Source organism: Periophthalmus magnuspinnatus, chromosome 3 (assembly GCF_009829125.3).
Source record: "Periophthalmus magnuspinnatus isolate fPerMag1 chromosome 3, fPerMag1.2.pri, whole genome shotgun sequence".
Lineage (NCBI taxonomy): Eukaryota > Metazoa > Chordata > Actinopteri > Gobiiformes > Gobiidae > Periophthalmus > Periophthalmus magnuspinnatus.
In genome coordinates this window covers 16,273,315-16,293,771 of record NC_047128.1, presented here as the reverse complement: position 1 = coordinate 16,293,771, position 20,457 = coordinate 16,273,315, and the positions used below count along the sequence as shown (strand labels likewise).

Here is a 20,457-nt window from a genome sequence, read left to right as displayed (position 1 = left end):
TATGTTCATGTTAAAATGTGAAACTGAAGTTGTTGTAACCTGTAATGATTTAATTTTAAAGAAAGTTTTTGCATTTTAATTTAAGTAAATGCATTGCAGTACAATATGCCCTCAAGTTAAGTCTGTACATCCAATACTGCATTTGCAAAATGGCCTAAAAGTGCAATTAATATTGCACTTGTCCCTCATTTTCCAATTAAACCTATTATATGTCCTATTTCAACAATATAACCTTACATACCTCTGAGCCCACACGGTCCATTGTGGCTGGCTCCCCTGGTACCTGGAGCTGCAGAGGGGGCAGAGGGGGCAGAGGGGGCATGGTGGCTGTAAATGGCGTGGGCTTGGGCTGTGGTCCCTCCCTGGTCGGACTGCTCCAGAGGCTCGATGAAAAAATCCTCTTCAGAAAACTTAAACATTCCTGTCTAAAGAAAAGCACAAACATGAGTAATAATAATAATAATAATAATAATAATAATAATAATAATAATAATAATAATAATAATAATAATAATAATAATAATAATAACAATACGTATTATTTCTCACATATTTGAATTAAGTTCTGGTGACATTTTACATTTAATACATTTTGGGCAAAACTATTTTCATTTGTCATCTTGATTTGTCATCATTTGATTTGTAGACAGAGCTTTATTATTTATGGGGTGTAATTTGATGTCATTAGTAAATAACCTGCCAGGCAAATCCAAAATGATATATGTTTGTATTATTTCATTCTGATCACCACCTCTGTCGCATCCCGAGACAGAACCAAACATACACATGTGAAACCAACAAGCTCATTAGTCATCTGTCATTTACAAACAAAATGACATTTCTCTCTCCTCAGATGAACAGTTTCGTGCTTTTCTCATTGATTCTGCATAAATCTGCCATGTTTTTCAGCCTCCTGTGATATTTATTTCTTTTCTTTTTTCCTCATAAGCAGCTATATTTGTTTTATATAGACAGACACGATCAATTACACCCATCTGCACCCATATATATATATATATATATATATATATATATATATATATATATATATACATACATACATATATAGAGGGACAATAAGTTGATGTTGAAATATATATATATATATATATATATATATATATATATATATATATATATATATATATATATATATTCAAGTTTATGTATTCAGTTAATTTATTGATTTGTACAGTATTAAACATATTTGTGATTACTGTGTTCACAATGGCTACTTAACATCTTTACATTACAATGCTGCATAGAGAAGATAACAAAGACTCTTTAATCTGTAAGTCTACATGCCTGTCACTTAAACATAGCCTATGTTCCATAATGAATAATAACTCCTGGCACAACCTACACATATAAAGTAACGTATGACTATAATTTTGTCCATTCACATGCACAGGCTTGTCAGATTTGTCGTGCTTCCCTCCATAGACACCACTGCTTTGCCTGAAGTGTTCCACGTGGCATTAAACCCATCTATTGCAGGAGAGGATCTGTGGAGAGGTAATCATACTCATAGTAATAAGGACAGGAATAAAATATTCCAGTCCTGTCCTCACAGCAAACAATTATAGACCTTTAAGATCCCGAATGACCCTGTGCATGCCTTGTACGCTTTTGCATGAATAGACTTAAAGAAATTCTATGTATGATTTCAATTTTAAATTTGATTAATTTGATCAATCTCTTCCCAGAATAATTAAACAGGTCTATGTATATTGACCTTATTCTGCCCCACCCACTTTTGCCTCTAAATACTACTAAACCGCATTTTCTTTGTGGTGACATTTCGATGATGAATTTGCGAAAAGTTTTGCTGCTAAAAAAGTAGGTTGATTTGTTTAAAATATTCTACGTTCATGTGATCAACAAGTCAACACTGCACTGATTCTAGGGAACGGCTCTGTAGTCCTTATAAAACTCTCTGTCAAGATCAGCAGCCCCATGCAAAATAATACAACCTGAATGACAATGGCAGCGCACACAGCGATTCTGGAATAAAGTGAATATCGTACTGAGAAAAAACGTATATGTGTCCTCTATCTGCAGGGTTAGGCACTGGCAGCACAGGTTCAGTTGTGACTGTAGTACCTGTTTTAAGAGCACACACTACATCAGTTCCTTAAAGGACTCTTTTGTGCCATGCATCTATTAGACTACTGAAAAAGGACAAATAACTGTTGGACCCTGCACACTCCACTTTTCTGTGATCTGATTAAGTATAATAAGTATAATGAACCTTCTAGTGTCTTGTATTCTGTTAAAATGCACTATGCTTGTTATCTATCGCACAGCATTGTTGGCAGCATGGGTGGATAGACAAATTTCCCACTAGAGGGACAATAAATTGATGTTGAATCTTGACCTGTTATTAGTGTTCATAAAACCTACTCAGGTGGATATTTTGAAATGACATTAGATGAAAAAATAATAGGCCTTGTGACACACTAATGGGCCATAAATACAGATAATTACAGCCTAGAGCTCAGAGTTCTTACAAAAATGGATGCAAAATCAAAGTTAGTCCATTAGTAGTAAAATGTATGACTCCAAAACTAGAGTGACCAAAGTTTCCAAGTTAAAAGTTTGGACACACCCAGGTCAGGATGGTTGGGATTCACCTTATTCCAGAAGTCGCTATGCGCCGTCGTTCGGGTTGTATTATTTTGCGTGGGGCTGCTGATCTTGACTGCAAATAAGTTCTATAGGGACTACAGAGGCATTTTAAAGCCTCCAGAGAATCAGTGCAGTGTTGATTTATTTTAGCGGCAAAACTTTTCCCAAATGCTCCACTGAAATGCATGGGATTCCCTCTTAACCGGAAGTGCCACCACAAAGAAAGTGCAGTTTAGTAGCGTTAACCTCCTGAGACCTGGCGTCCTCATATGTGGACAACACATTTTGGGTTGTCTAGGCCACAATGCAAAGTTTTAGAAGAAGAATATCAGCATACAAGAACAACAACAGTGCAAATATATTATATATATTCATTTTTTTGTTGTTGAATAGAATATTTTATTTTAATTGTTTTTATTTTTCTTCCCGCTCCTGTCTGCAGCTCTTCACATGAGACACATTGTTCCAAGAGGCACAATTGTTGTTTCTCATTTTGTTTTTACATTCAGGACAAATGTTGCTGTTGCCTTAATAAATAGGTTTTGCAAATCATTGTTCAAATGTTTTATAAAAGGATGAAAATGTCCACATATGAGTTGTATTGATGTTGATTTACATATTTTTTTCTCAGAAACTGCATGATGTAAAAAGATAATTCTTTGTATTTACACTCATCTGGTTCCAGTCAGCCCAAATAACAAAGAGAAATTAATAAAGTATCTCATGCAAGAGCTCGGGTCTCAGGAGGTTAAGAGGCAAAAGTGGGCGGGGCTGAATAAGGTCAATAAGCAAAAATGGTGAAAAGAGCACATAACATTGTTCATTCTCAACTCACTTGTGGATCGTTATATAATCTGAGGAATTATAATCTGATTTTCTGTATTTTAGCCATGGACTGTATAAAGAAGTGGATTAAGTGAGTGTAACGTCACCCATAGTGTTCAGCTCCAGTCAAATGAATCTCATCGTGGCTAGAGCAGTTATAGGGGCGAATTTGGAGCCGAGTTCTATATTTGGAAGTATAGAACTCCGCGAGTATCATAGCAACCAAAGAGCCAATCCGGAACGAAGCTGCAGAAGGTAACGCCCCTTCCTGAGCTTAGCAATGCTGCCAATCAAACCTAAAAGCTAAAGCACCAAGGGGGAAAGAGGGTGCCTGATTTGGCTGTTATTAATGTTCATCTTGAGTAACTGACACAACAGCGAAACAAAAATACCAGGATGACGGAGAGTGGGTTAATACGAACATTTTAAGATCAAACTGATGAGTCGATGGAGTGGAAAGCACGCCCACGATCACTTCCTATTTGGAGCGTGGCGGCTAGTGGGTTAGCTATGTCCATGTATATATACAGTCAAGTCTTAGCTAAACAAATGACAATATATTCTCCTCTTTACTGTTGGCGGGGATCAAATTCATCAAACATTTGGACATTTCTAGTGTAAAACTGGGACGAATCAGTGGTTTTGGATAAATCTTATGATACAAAGGACACAGGGCTATAAAACTGGGACTGTCTCGGGTAAATAAAGACGTCTTGTCACCGTAAACAAAATGTATAGCCCTAACTGTGGATTTAATTGTTCCCTGATATCACTGACAAATCACATTAGCATGATTAGCAACGTGTGAATTATACGTTAAAAGCTTCCCTGCAGCTAGCCTTACACTGACTACAGCTGTTGTTGCTCCTGTTTATATTCACTCTGTTCACATTGGCTCATAATGAAGGTCTGTTTAATTAGCTGAATTAAAAACCTTATGGCTGTGGCACTTGCACTAGCATCTGCGTTAGCAACGTGCACGTGCTGCTTAGTGTGCTAATGAGCTTGTGCTGTGTCATCATTACAGTCATTATTATATGGAGATGTTCTCAGTCAGATCGGATAAAGGGAGGACCACTGATAACAAAGTAAAAACAATAAATACATACAAATAAATTGGCTAAATGTGAAAAATAAGGGATATCCAATCTTGTTCATTAAGACTGGTCTTTGGGTATTATTGCTATCCCTCTGTTACAGCAGAACTTCACACTACCAGACTGTTCAAAAACAAAGTATCTATCCTAAAGTAGGTACAGAAGGTAGGTGCTTATAGTGTCAAATGAAACACCGCTGATGTCAACGAATGTATGAATTGCAAATGCCTTCATGGAAATACCGATTATAGTCAGTGATTACAGTCAGTTGCTTTTCCATACTATACAGTCATAGCTATAGAACTCTTTATCGTTAACATTTACAGTCTATAGCTCTAACACAATGGTACAGCCTTGCACACAGCCTGCATTGTACTGTATAAACTGTTACATAAGCTCCAGCATACAACATGCTCTGAGTTCATTTCAAACTCTTTCATATGGAGATCGTGGATGTGTTTTCTTGAATTCAAGTTCATGAACAGTTCCTCTGCTCAGACGCTGGGTTCTGTGCACGGCTGAGTACAGTGAATCTCATGATCTAAAATGTGTTAGCTTTGATTGGTGCGGCGCTTGTACATCCCCGCTGTGCATGTGGAACTGCCTGCAAAATCTGATCATATTTTGCTTCAGATATGTGTAATATGAACCTTGTGGCTATCTACAGTTGAAGCCAGAAGTTTACATACACTACATACACTTTTTTCTCACTGGCTGACATGAAATCAGACTAAACTTTTGAGGTTTTAGGTCAATTAGGATTACCAAAATTATTTATATTTGCTAAATGCCAGAATTATGAAAGAAGGATTTTTTTTAAGGCAATTTTTCATTACTTTATTCAAAATCAGCAGTTTACATACAGTAGGATTACTATGTATTTAAATTATTTAGGAAAACCCAGATGATGATGTCATGTCTTTGGAAGCTTCTGATTGGTTTATTGACAACACCTGAGTTAATTAGAGACACTCCTGTGGGTGTATTTGAAGTCACACTTGAAACACACTGCTTCTTTGTGTAACATCATGAGAAAGTCAAAAGAGGTCAGCCAAGACATCAGGAAGAGAATTGTGGGCTTAAGACAGAAGGACAGAAGTCTGGTTCACCCTTGGGTACAATTTCGTCTGTTCAAACAATTATACACAAGTATAAACACCATGGGAATGTCCAGCCATCATATTGCTCAGGAAGGGGATGGGTTCTGAGTCTCAGAGATGAATGTGCTTTGATCCAAAATTTGCGTATTAACCCAAGAACAAAAACAAAAGACCTTGTAAAGATGCTGCTGAAGCTGGTAAGAGTGTGTCATTATCCACAGTGAAACGAGTAGCGTACTGACACGGGCTGGATGGTCACTCTGCCAGGAAGAAGGCATTACTCCAAAAGAAACATAAAAAAGCCAGATTACAGTTTACAAATCCACACAGGGACAAAGACCTTAATTTTTGGAGACATGCCCTGTGGTCTAATGAAACTTAAATTGAACTGTTTGGCCTATATGAGCATTGTTACGTTTGGAGGAAAAAGGGGGAAGCTTGCAAGCCTCAGAACACCATCCCAACTGTGAAATACGGGGGTGGCAGCATCATGTTGTGGGGTTGTTTTGCTGCAGGAGGGACTGGTGCACTTCACAAAATAGATGGCATCACGAGAAATGAACAATATGTGGAAATACCCGAAGCATACTGCCAAACTGGCTACAAAGTGGCTTAAGAATAACAAAGTCAATGTTTTGGAGTGGCCATCACAAAGCTCTGATCTCAGTCCTATTGAAAATTTATGGGCAGACCTGAAAAGGCATGTGTGAGCAAGGTGGCCTACAAACTTGGCTCAATTACACCAGTTCTGTCAAGAGAAATGGGACAAAATTCCTGCCAACTATTGTGAGAAGCTTGTGGAAGGAAATCCAAAAGGTTTGATTCAAGTCACACAATTTAAAGGCAACGGTACCAAGTAGTAATGCAATGTATGTCAACAGCTGACTTTGAAGAAAGTAATGAAAAATTACCTTTAAAAATCTTTCCTCATTATTCTGGTGTGTGTGTGTGGGTGTAGGTGTGTGTGTGTGTGTGGGTGTGTGTGTGTGTGGGGGTGGGTGTGTGGGGGTGTGTGTGGGTGTGTAAACCTCTGGTTTCAATTGCATTTGTAAAAATCAGTCATCTAAAACTTTTTGACAATGACAAGATAATTCCCTTTCAGTTGACTATAGCTGACACTGAGGACTCTATGTAGACTACTGTATCCAAGAGCTTTGCCTTCAATTTCAATGGAAGATTTTAGATAAGCCCAGAGCTTGAGAAAGTATTACATCATTTAAACATAACTTACGATATAGTGTGAAAGTAAGATATAATCCCACTTACGAAGCAAGGAGTTACCACACAGTGACATCATCTGTGTTTTATCTGTACAATAACAAATACGGCATGTTTATACAAGATAAGATTTGTGTTTTTAGGAGATAGACTTATTACGTTACTAAAATAAAACTGTTTGGACTTACAGGAGAAGGATCCCCAGTGAAAGGCAAAGTAAAGGCTGGTTTTAAAGCTGCACCAAGTAACTTTTCTGGTCTTCGCGGAGAAGTTCTTACTTTTCCTAGAATGTTCCACAGTTCCTGTTTAGCCAGTCCCTTCTACATTCTGTTTGAATCCATCCTGAAATTGGACCATAGAGCAGGACGGTCCAATCACATCCGCTAATCTCTCTCCAAAATTCTTGTATCATTCAAAACTAAATATATAGCTTCTTTTACCTGCGATAAATTAGAGTCTGGTGCTTTGATTACTGATTCTACATATACCTGCGCTGTATTTTGTGTAAGGCACCATATTTGTTTTGACGCGAATGGACCATGTGTCTCTCTGATTGTTTTTTCTGCCTGTCAGTCACGCCCTCTGGAATCGAGGAGACAGAATATGGCTCCAGATCTACTCGTCTTTGTAAAGTTTTGTGAAAGCGTGTGGTTCTAGCTGGACAGGAAACCACAGTATTAAAGTTCCATAGTGTTATATCTGTTTTTTTAGACAGAGGGATATCAGTCAGGTCACCTCTCGGAGATTTACATCTTCGTTAAGTGTTGGAGAAGGATGATGGTCAATTAAAGTTATCTATCTCCATGGACATTGAATTGTATTAAACTTATATGAAGATGCAGAGACAGACAGGTCACACTACCAGCCCAAGTTACAGGTCAGATCTGTGGAGAGGCACTTACATTCAAAGTTGCAATGCTCATTTTCAAGCTACTTTTGAGCAAAAAAACACATCTGTGGTTAAATAAGTACTAGAAATGCATTTATATCTGTCAAATTACATAACTGCTACACAATTCAAATTCACCTATTTTTGCTAAAACGTTTCACTTTTACAACTGCCACGTTACTGTCTGTAAACTGTGTTCCACTCACAAGGCCGTTGCAGGTGCTGATGGCTGCTCTCCCTCTGACCGTGTCTTCCTCCCAGACGTCTCCCAGGTAGTGGCAACGCGCAGCAGAGGGCGGCTGAAGTTTGGCCCCATCCAGGCCGCCATACCTCCTCTCGCTTAGGAACGCAGGGGCCAGCAGGTGAGGGTTTAGGGTCAGGTTAAAGCGCAGGGTGTGTCCGCTGTGTTGCACCTGATAGAAGACACTGTCCAGGTCCACTCTGCCCACTCTGTCCCCTGTGTCCACTCTGTCCCCTGTGTCCACTCCATCTTCTGCCTCCTCCGGAGCCGCTCGACGATGTAGTCTGGGAGCATGATGGGACAGGAAGTGGGACAGGAAGTGACCTTTGGCGTCAACTCGGCTGGGGTAGACCACTTCATACTGAGGGGGGGTGTGCTGGGGCTGTGCGGCTAGGACGAGAGGGTGGGAAAGAAAGAGGCAGACTGTTAGATATGGGAAAGCTGCACGGGCACACAAAAGTAAATATGTTATAGATAAGCAATAAACAACAGCTGTGAAGAGTAGAACACTAAAGACAAGGCACAGTAATGTTACTTCAAGACAGCCTCTCTCAAGTACAGTATATGGGGCCAAGGTAAGTTTGGCTAGGATCAAGAATACACACTTTCAGTACTTTACAAAGATATAAGCCTGATCACCAGCGCGTCTCCCAGAGTTCAGATGGACATGACTGACAGGTGGATTAGCCAATCAGCAACACGCCTGGTCCGTCTGTGTCAAATATATGGCAGCTTACGAGAAAAAAAGATTTTTGCAGAATCAGTGAGTGAAACACTAAAATCTGAGGTGAGAGAAGTTTGATTTTGTTCAAAATGAATGATCACTGATGAGCCCCTTCATTTGTGGCTACAGAAGTATAAGTGTGGAATGAAAAAATATTGCCCTGTTAAGTGTCTTTGAGAGCCCAAAAAGTGCTCTATAAATCAAATGAATGATTAGTATCATTATTACAAGGCACTGAGAATCACATTTTTATAAAAAAAGATCATATGTTGGTATAAATATATAATGTACAACGTCCCCCATAGTTTCATATATGATGTTTACAGCATGTTTTTGTATGTGCTTCAATGGGGAAAACGTTAGTATCAGTGCAAATACATTATTATTGCTGCTAATATTTCATATACCGCAAGGTTTAATGACCGGCACAAAAAAAAAACAAAAAAAAAAAAAAAAAAAAGGCTGCATCAGTTGAATTAAAAATAATCCACTAATGTTACATCTGAACTATGAAATGCAGTAACTTAATGACAAAACTCTGACAACAGAAAAAGTTTGAAAAAATATGAATCCTCCAATTTTATTTTATTTAATTACAGCTGATAAACTTTTACATACACACAAAAAAATAAAATAAAAATCAAGTTTGCATCAAGCATATGTAAAATATTTCACTTTGAGTATGAAATGCATTGACTTTACGACAGAAAGTCAGACATTTAGGTGTTAAAAATATTTGCAAATACACATGACAAAATATGGATCATAAGGCCAAATGTTAGTTGAGAAAAAAAAAGTAAAAAAAAAAAATGAATTCTTATAGCCAAATGAATTTCAGGTATACAAAAATGTGCTTAACTCCCACAATGAGTTTTTTGAAGCTGTGATTGAGGGCGAATAGTTTAGTTTATAAGCTCTTTTCACAACTCTCAGAGGCCAGAGCGGAGTTTAGCAATCAACAATTAACATGCTAACTATGGGACAATAAAAGGCTTTTGTTGTAGATGCTGACAGTACACAGTGGACTTATTTTGACCTCAAGACCTAAGAGCTGCGTATACAATATATTTGTAATGGGGGCAAGACAATTTTTACTCAAATACATAGAAGAAATGTGAATCCAAGCCTTATATCTCTGCACAAATGGGTCTTTTCTCCTCACCTGGTTTTATTTTGAATCGTCATTAATAATTAAGTTTCTGAGATGCGTATGTGTAGGATTGGCAACATTAAAAGCTGAGAAAAGGTCTAAAAGTAAAGCAGTAACCCATTATCCCTTCAGCTATGGCTTCTGTACATCACAAGCCTCAAAATACAAAAGACATATGCGTTCGTTATAGGCTTAGCGCTCTTCGGAAGCGGACGAGAATGACAAATTAACTGTCTGTGTATGAATGATCTGATAACCCTGAGCGGTGCTATAAATGTGATATGTCCAGAGGAGGTGTGATTAATGATGCAATGCGGTGTTTTTCACTGTGCAGAATACATGTGGTGTTATCAGCCAATGCAGTTCATATGAGACAGGCGTGGTATGATCCAGTATTTCACGCTCTCTGGCAGTGTCGTACGTGACGCAGAGTGGCAGCAGGAGCGCTATGATGTGTTTGATTGATAGAAATCTAATTTTTTTTAAAACTGCTAAGGTTTTTGTGTACAAAGAAAATGATGTACTCAATACGCGACGCTTACTCAGTGAACCTAGTGAACCTTATGAAACCGTAAGTTCTTAAGAATAGCCTTCGTGTGATTGGACAACTGTTAATGTTACAAGTAAAAGTACAAAATAGCGGTCCAAGACATGACTAAAACATGGCCCTACAGATTTGAACTCTATCTTCAAACGGATGAGTCTTGGATACATCTGCAGTCCGTCCATGGGAGTTGTTCTCTCCTTCGCTATGGTTCTCCTCGAGGTTTTTCTTTTTCCCATTGGGTTTCTTGAGTTGTTTCTGCAGAAGGAGAGTCTAAGGACACGGGATGTTCTGGGATAGCTCTCCATTTGCTTGTTTTCCATCAATGTCTGTCTGTTACTCACCAATGGCTTTTCCCTGTTTGATTTTCTAACTTTCTGCCGGTTAAATCAACAGCTCTGAGAGGCGACCACTGTTGAGATTTTGGGCTTCACACAAATAAACTGAATTGAGTTTGCATGAAAAGACAAGAGCATAGTGGGACAAAACTCTGCTGTGCTGTGTGCTAACGGTGATATTTACTTTGCCATATGCCCTGTTGACAATCTCCAGATGTGTGGGGACATTATTTTCGTGCATGGAGAGCAGTTTCATTATTTATCTGACTCTGACGCCTGTTTAAGTGTGTGTGTGCATAAAGTGAGGCTGTCCTTCATAAGCAGAAGGTGAAACTGCAGCATCATGTTACATTTTGTGCCTTTACTCTGTAATTTTGTCACAATATACGAACATTTCAAACTTGATTTTGATAGTAAGGAATAGACTAAATACTCAATGCTGATTCTGATACCACATTGTTAATAAAAACTCTTTATTTAGACAATGCAAGTCATTTTCAACATTAAATCGTAGTACTTTCTTTATATCTGTGTAATCGTCCAGGTAGTTTCCATAGTGGTCCCTGGGTGTATACTTGTCTTTCGATCCTGTGAATGTGACTTTTTTGTATTGATACCTGCTCAAATGAGTATTAAGCTTTGATACGAGCTTTTGTTTTGATTTTTTTTTATACTTTTGACAACCCTAAACCAGACTCACATCTTTGTAAAGTATTGGAAAAGTGTGTATTCTGTATCCCAGGCAACATGATGAGTGCATGAGCAGAGAGAGGCTCAAACACTTCCTGGTTCACCCTGTGCAGACGTGAGCTCATCTCTACAGCACAACTGTGAAAGAATTATCGCACACCTGACAGAAACCAGAGTGTTACACAAAATAGTGAAATCTGTAACTTTTATGCTGGCTGTTTATGCTATTGCTTTGCTTGGAATTTTCTACAGTATGACATTAAACTTATCCATCTCAGTTGGAGACACAGTGGGGTCTGTCACCTGCTTGTTTCTATGGCGATATAACTTGTATGCCTGAAATGTCCCACAGTATGACATTACATGTGCTTTAATTGCCATAAAGTCAGACATACACAAGATCTGACCAGTAAGTAGTAGTTGGCTGTGATTGCCTGCTTGTCTTCATTGAGATAGGTTGGAATAATGTCAAACTCTGAAACAGTCTAGGCAAAACAGTAACATCTCCATGGAAACGGGCAGGTGACACACCCTTCACCAGAGAAGCTACATAGTGCGACTTTAAATGCACAAATATAAAGCAGACTTGAATCAGGGATCTACAAATCATTGACCAAGTTGTTGTTTTGAAAGTCTCAAGTCATTGGCCTCAAGTCTGAGTTAAGTCAAAGTCAAAGAAAGACGAGTCCAAGTTAACTCCTGAGTCAGTGCCCCACCAATCCAAGTCAAGTCTAAATAAATACAGCTTGTATTTTTGCAATGTATCTAGCCTTTAAACTTCAGTTCACATAATATCAAAGTCATAACATCAAATAGGGATGTAATAGTATCTAAATCTCATGCTACTTTTTCCTTTTTAAATGCCTTGAAAAGACCTTGGTGCAAATCATCATTGTCACTATACTAAAACTAACGCTTCATTTAAAAGTAGGCCTACTTAGTAACAGTTATTTCCTCACATAGTCTGTACTGTCATGGTGCAAAGGATCATGGTCTATGTAGTTCCTTCAGTTTTTTAGATGTTGTGGGAACAAAACAATGCATTTAAGTGAGAGAGCTTGTAATCCAGTCCCGAGTATTATTGTAAGACATTTGACCAGAAGATATTACAGTTTTTTTAAATTACTGTATCTGTATTTGTTTCCCTAGTAACAATTATGAAAAAGAGGAGGGGCATATTCCAGTTGTTTTTTTTTTTTTTAATTAAGCACGGAAAAATATCAACTGCACAACGTTTTCTAAAAGCTTTTTATTTATTTTTTAATTTTTTTTTGTGGAGAAGCATGAAGTCGTTTCAAGTCTCAGCGCTCAAGTGCAAGTCCAGTCCATAGACACGTAGAAATGGAAATTGAGTGTGGGCGCCTCTCCGGGTCCATCGACTCTGGCTCCAATTCACTTAACATTGAAAAATTGTCGCCCCTCTCTCTGTAACTGCTGCAGTGATTGACAGCATTGCGCCCGCTCCCTTCTAAACCAGTGATGTGGGCGGGAAGGGGCATTACTTTCAACAGCCTCGCTCCGGATTGGCTCTTTGGTTGCTATGATACACTTGGAGCCGAACGCTATGGGTGACGTCACGCTCACTTAGTCCACTTCTTTCTTTTACAGTCTGAGGTCAAATCCCGAATCATTGGCCTTCAAGTTCAAGTCGAATCCCAAGTCATAGTCCATTTTATCAAGTCAAGTCTCAAGTCAGCAAAATAGTGACTCAACTCTGTCCAATTCCCAACCGCACCTCTGCTAAGTACAACTTGAGTGAGATGAGGAAACATTATTACAAGTCAAATTTATGTCCCCTTTAAGACAAATGAACCTTCTTGTGGTAAGGCCAGAACCAAGCTGTGGCAACCCAAGTATCTCAGAAATCCCCCCCCCCCTCCCCCCCCGTAACAATAATTTGCATAACAAACACATAAAAAGTTCCACGGTGCAGCTTTAATGCGGCTGTGTGGTTGTTAGAAGGGAACCGTCTGCTCTGGCTTTCATTTAGATGGTGTCGATAAGAGCTTCCATATGGAGATTAAACGGGAGAAATATTTACTGCAGCGACTCAAATCGGTTAATACTCCACATACGGGATCAATAATGTTTCAAAACGATACAAAGACATAGCGTTTTATCTTCAAACCCAACAACCCTATGGCTCGTTTAATGCAAGACTAATCCAGCAGCAAATAATTGATTTTTTAATGTAATGGACTGAAGATATAAAATCAATATTCCCTGGTCTAATGCTCTGTTTACGGAATAATTTAATTTGTTTCAAACGAGGACATTTCACATAACCATCGTGACTGTAATTGTGTGAAATAAGATGGCAGATTTAATAGTAAACCTGAACTACTCTACACTAAAATACATGTTCATTTTTATTTAAAAAGGTGCACTAACTGCACTAATGGCACCTGCTTGTTTCTATGGAGGAATAGGGTTGTTAAAAATATCAATAATGATACAGTAATTGGTAAAAAATAAATAAATAAATAAATAAAAAACAAACAAAAAACAAACTAAATAAATAAATAAAAATAATAATAATTTGAGTTTTCCTGAAAAATTTAATTTTGAGTTTTATTAGACCTAGTGTAAGACCACATTGTGTAAAAAACAAATATTTGGTCATTTTAAAAGAGCTTTTAAGAACACAAATCACATCACCAGGACATTTACAGGCCAGATCTATGGAGAGGTGACCCCGCTCACAGTAGGACTAGATGTTTTCAAGCTATTTTTGACCACCTGTAATCAAATAAATGCTAAGTATGTGTTTAATGCCATGCTGTGGAACATTCAAAGCAAAGGTATAACATACGCAATACAGTAACAAGACAAGTAAGCGGTGTGCCCTTTGCCGGAAATGTTACGCAGTGAAGTTTTAAGTTGTGTACTTTTTGCTGATCTATCTTCTGTAAATCACTTTTGTAAGAATAAATTAAATAAAAATGAATAAATATAAATTGTGTGATACAAATGAAAACGTTGCTTTCTTGTTTTAGTGACAGCTGTATGTCCATATTGCAGGAAATGTAACACGTTATTGCATTTTTCTAATTTAGAACCTTGAAATTAAATTGATTTATGACCCAAAAGACAATTAAATATTTATAACAAGGTCATAAATCATTTTGTTATACATTTAATATCTCTTGACTAATTGCAACAGATGAAACGTTCTTATCGCCGAAGTTACAGCCTGTACCGCATCCCCCGTAATGACTTTAATCACAGTGTGCGATCATTTTCATTGTAATTGTGTTATAATTCAGTGATGGGTTGTTTTTTACATATTACTCATTTTAAGGTGCACAATGTAACTTTGGGATTGTTCCACAGTAAGACATAAAACTTATATCTTGAAATAAAATAAAACATGCATTCTTATGGTGAGCGAAATCGCCTCTCCACAGATTTGACCTGTAACTTGGTGTAACCTGGCATCAGCCGCTTTAAAATCTAGGACCATGGTTCTAACAAAATTTCCCCTAAGCTGGTATTGGATACTGCCATTGTGTCCTTGAGCCAGACACTTTGCTCTTCTTTCCTTCTGATTGGATTCCAGTGTTAAGTGGATGGATGCATCTCAGCCCCTTAAAGACGATATACTGTGTCTAATATTTTTAATCTATGACACCAACTTAATTTGTACCGAAATAACTACGTGATGCAGTAGTGCAGATGCTGTCTGGTCACCACTCCCTCTGTTTCACCTCAAGCCAGATTCAGATTCAATCCAATCACATTTGTTTATTTCACTGTCTCATTTGAATAAAATTACATTTCTCTCACCTCAGATTGAGTTTAGTGCTTCGCTCACTGATTCTGCAAAAATCTGCTGTATTCAATCCCCCGTGTTACTTTTTATCTTCTTTTTTCCTCCATATTTGTTTGATACAAACAGACCATGTGTGTCTCTGATTGGCTAATCCACCTGTCAGTCACGCCTGTGTGTACTGATTATTAGGTGCTCTTGTTCAAAATTCCTCTGTTTCAATATTCTCCAGATTGTGACGTCAAAGGTAGAAATCTGGAGGTCTTCTGCATGTTTTTAAGTCCATAAATCATCAGCAGACTTGTCTGGAGACTCTCTGACATCAAAATACGTTTCTGGTCAAGTTGCTAAAATGGCTTGCCATATTTTGTTATATTTTAGTCTTGATCTTCACTCCGGATCATGTGTCCTCTGAAAATCAGATTCATCCATCCATTTTCTTCCAGGGACAACAGTCTAAGCAGGGACTTCTCGCACCCCAGACACTTCCTCGAGCTTCTCCGGTGGGAGCCCAAGGTGTTCCCAGGCCAGCTAAGAAACATAGTCCCTCTACCGTGTCCTGGGTCTTCCCCGGGGCCTCCTCCCAGTGGCACATGCTCAGAATACCTCCCTAGGGAGGCATCCAGGAGGGGCCTAGAACAGATCCTCGAGCCACCTCAGCTGGCTCCTCTTGACGTGGAGGAGCAGTGGCTCTACTCCGGTGTGCTCCCGTGTGACTGCACTCCTCACCCTATCTCTAAGGGAGCACCCAGCCCCACTCTGGAGGAAACTCATTTCGACCGCTTGTCTCCTTTCAGTCATTACCCAAAGCTCATGACCATAGGTGAGGGTAGGACTGTAGACTGATCTGTAAATCAAGAGCTTTGCTTTTCGACTCAGCTCCTTCTTCATCACTACAGTCCGCTCCATCCTTCCCTATCTTGAGAACAAGATCCTGAGATACTGAACTTCTCCACTTGAGGCAGGGACTCCCCACCCACCTGGAGAGGACAAGCCACCTTTTTCTGGTCGAGAACCATGACCTCAGGCATAGAGGAGCTGATTTTGATCCCGACGCTTCATACTTGGCTGTAAACTGCCCAAGTGCATGTTGCATGTCCACGTTTATGACAACATCATCTGTAAACAGCAGATGAATTCTGGTGGTCCCCAAACCAGACTCTGTCTGGTCTCTGACCATGCCTAAAAATTCTGTCCATAAATACAATGAACAAAACCCGTGACAAAAGGCAGTCTTGGCAGAGTCCAACATGTACCGGGAACAGGTGTGACTTACTGGTGGCAATGTGAAGACAGCTCTTGCACTTAGAAAAGAGCTCTGGACCCCATACTTTCAGAGCACTCCCCAAAGGACACCATGAGGGACATGGTCGAATGCACATGTGGACTGGTTAGGCAAACTCCCATGAATCCTCAAGCACCTGATGGAGAGGATAGAGCTGGTCTAGTGTTCCTTGACCGTGATGAAAACCACACTGCTCCTCCTGGACCTAAGGTTCGAGGTTGGCTTCTCCTCTAAAGTACCCTGGAATAGACCTTCTCCCAACCTTGATTTTTTGCCTCTGGAGTCCTACATGCCAACAAGACTTGACAGGACTCCTTCTTTCTTATCCTGACTGCATTTACTTACTTATGCCTTACTTCCACAATGCATTCAGGGATTGCCGCTGGGTCAAGTACCACAGACCTTACTACCACAGCTATGAGTGGCCGCATCAGCAATAGAGGCGGAGAACATGCTCCCCTCGGACTCCATGTCCCCGGCCTCCCCCGGGATGTGAAAGAAGCTATCCTCTGACAAAGGGCTCTGCCAAACATTCCCAACAGACAGGTCTTTCTGTCTTCCTCCTCCACCAGTGAACCCAACTCACCACCAGGTGATAATTGGTTGACAGCTCTTCCCTTCTCTTCACCCAAGTGTCCAAGACATGCTGCCAAAGTCACATGACACAACGACAAAGTAGATCATTGACCTCCTAGGGTGTCCTGGTGCCATGTGAACTGATGGACACCCTTGTTCACAAACATGATGTTTGTTATGGACAAACTGTGACTACCACAGAACAGAAGTCTAATAACAGAACACTGCTCAGGTTCAGATCAGGGAGGAAGTTCACCCCTCTCGGGGTGTCATTGTCGTTGCCCATGTGGGCATTGAAGTCCCCCAGTAGAACAACTGAGTCCCCAGTCGGAACACTGTCCAGTACCCCTCAAAGGGACTCCAAGAAGGCCGGGTATTCTGCACTGCAGAGACAGTGAAAGACTTCCCTCCGACTTGAAGGCACACAGACATGACCGTCTCGTTCATCGGGGTGAACTCCAACATGTGGTGGCTGAGCTGTGGGGCAATAGACAAGCCCACACCAGACTTTAGCCTCTCCCCGCGGGCAACGCCAGAGAAATGGAGGGTCCAGTCCCTCTCAAGGAGTTAGGTTCCAGAGCTGAGCTGAGGCCAAAAAATTTTAACATGGAATGTCATCTCGCTGGGGTGGGGAAGGTGCTTAAACTAGTGTGGGAGCTTGAATCAGATACTAATAATACTAAGACTCATATCGAAACTTGAAACTCATTTGAACAGGAATCGATACTGCAAAAAAACACATTATCAGGACAAAATTTGAACCTTCCTCAACAGTTTTAGTTTCATTTAGTGTCACATTCTATTGCTAAAAAAGGAGCATGTTTTATTTTCATTGTGGTACCATAATCAATAATCGGCATTGAATGAATTCCTTCCTAATTTTAACAACGTGACAACACTAATGTCAAATAGGACTAACTTTTTGCTATGACTACTCATGATGAAAACATAGATAAAATTCTGTTAACTGGATTATGGACCCTCCCTAGACAACAGAGGGATTACACAAAAAATTCAGATACAAGTCAGACAGGCACAGAGTTAGACTGGCTCACTTTAGCCTGTAATGTTAATGAGGCCAAAATCACCATAGTGATACTGTGCCCAAACACCCTGGTGCCAGACAACAATGTGCATCTACTTTTGTTTAGACTAAAGTTCATTTGGTGTTTTTTTCAGACAAATGATGTGCAGTGTAGCCGTATAGAAGACAATTTCACTCATAAGTGCACTAGGTCACTGTTTGGGTGGAGACAAACAGTTGGCATAGTCTTCACCAGTAAAGTTACATAAGCTTTAATAATTAATTGCACCTTTAAAAAACAGCTATAACAAAACCTAACAAAACTGGCAGATAATATTGCTTGAAATAAGAAACATACACAGTTACATCTTAAAGGTCCTATATTATACAAAACAGACTCTCATATAATGTTGTTACTTCCTCAAAAAACATACCAGTTGTGTTTTGTTTCATTCACACATGTCTGAGTAATGCTGGATTATTAGGCTGTTTGCGTCTCCAAAGCTCAAAATGCTCTGTTTCACCTTGTGATGTCATCAAGTGATAGTTTTGAGGTTAACAGCTATTTTAACTTCAACCGAACAGTTTTACTCTTGAGTACTCTGGAATAACCTTATGTTTTTGCATTAGTTTTTGAAATGTTTTGTTTTACCCTTTGTACAATTGTCACAGAAAGTCTCAAATGTTTGCTGATGCAGATGGTGGCGTTTCAATGAGGCTAAAACAATAGCTGTAACTTCAAATCCAGGGAAATTATCAAAATGATTCTAGTGAAGATGTATGGAGTTGAAAAAGCACAACGGGGCATTTTCTGTATTACCATTTAATGTTTTCAGTTTGAGAAAAGAATAAAGCCTAAATATGCAGGATTTGTGTGTTAAACGTGTGTAAAAAAAACCAAAACACAACTCCAGGTGTGCTTTTAATGAGGAAACATTATAACGTAGATACAAAAATGTGCATAATATAGGCCCTTTAAAACTTAACTTTAGTGAAAATGAGTATCCCACCTTTTCACAGTAGTAGAAGGTAGTAGTAGAAGTAACAGTCTTACTTGAGTGAAAGTTGTGGTTACTCTTCCCACTGTGAGTAAGTTGTAAGTCTACAAGTGACAATATGAAATGATTTGAACATTTGTGTTTCTTGCACCGCTCCTTCAGGTATGATTTAGTTTTTCTTATTTTTGTGTATATCCTTTTGAAAATAACATATTTTGAGCATTATTTCATGTTTTGTCCTTCCAATTCCATTAACATCAAATTATAAATCAGATCTTATGCACTTTGTAGTATAATTTTAAAGTAAAGTTACAATGTTTGTCTACCCACCTCTGTATGTCGTCTACTCACCCACTGTATCTAGGCTACAGTAACGTACAGTAAAGTCTCTGTCATTGTTTGTGTGTTTGTGTCGTCTCCGCAGAGCCAGCTGATTTACGTTTCTGACCACACGCTGAAAGAACCAACCACCAGTGGGACCGCTTCCCTCCCCATCCTCCCCTGGCGCAGAGTGTACGCAGGAACCGGCAACTCTTGAGAAAGACCCCCCCGCCTTCCCCAGCCTGCCCCGCACGCCACCACATGCCAGGGGGTGCATGGTTGCCGTTCTTTGTGTGTGTGTGTGGGGGGGGGTGGGTGTGTGTGTGTGTGTGTGTGTGTGTTTTCATAATGAATGCAAGGTCAAAGGGCCAGTGTCAAAGCTGCGTGCGGTGGTGGGAAGCGCGGACAGGAAGGATGCTGGAGAGAAAGAGTCTAATTGCTGTGTGGAGGCTCGCTCTGTATAAACACGAGGCACAGCTGGTCTCTCGTAATAAGAAAAAGAAGAAGGCAACATAAAACAAACAAAAAAACAAACAAAAACAAACTATCTACTAACCTGCATCCTGCGCCGTGCACGTCCCCAAATTCAGCGCGAGGAAAACGTGAACGAACAAGAGTCTGCGTCTTTGTCCGTGCGCGCTCACATCCCCGCGGGTCATTTTGTCACGATGATAAACCAAAATTGTTCGAAAGCATTTACAGATGTTGAAGCAAGCGTTGGTTATCTGTTATCTGTTATCTGAAGCGCGTGCGAGGCGGAGATGGATGGATGGAGGGAGGGAGGGGGGCTTGGATAGGTTTTGGCAGCCGTGCGTAATGGCTATATGCCGGGATAGGAGAGTCTAGGCCCGGGTAGAAGCGGTGTTCATTGCGTCTGCTTTGGAGTGGCAATCCCCGCTGTCCTCCATGATCCGCCCGCTCCGGACCGACTCGGTGACAGCTCAAAGTTTTTGTCTGCACTCTGCGCTCGGCCAGCCCCTCACAGTCAGATGGGAGGACTTAAAACAATGGGACATCTTCCAAGGGGCTGAGAATTTAAA

General features: G+C 39.8%; 1 protein-coding gene across 1 annotated transcript in view; it reads right to left on the bottom strand.

The window, feature by feature from the left end:
• Positions 1 to 20,347, bottom strand: part of LOC117393838 (A disintegrin and metalloproteinase with thrombospondin motifs 7) — a 98,037-nt gene extending 77,690 nt beyond the window's left edge. Inside the window, exons 1-3 of the mRNA XM_055220977.1 lie at positions 19,974 to 20,347; positions 7,964 to 8,388; positions 242 to 425 (exon numbers count right to left, since the gene is read on the bottom strand). Of these exons, the coding sequence (XP_055076952.1) occupies positions 242 to 425; positions 7,964 to 8,388; positions 19,974 to 20,076 (712 nt within the window). The 5' untranslated portion in view covers positions 20,077 to 20,347. The remainder of the gene's footprint in view (positions 1 to 241; positions 426 to 7,963; positions 8,389 to 19,973) is intronic.
• Between the last annotated feature and the right edge of the window lie 110 nt (positions 20,348 to 20,457).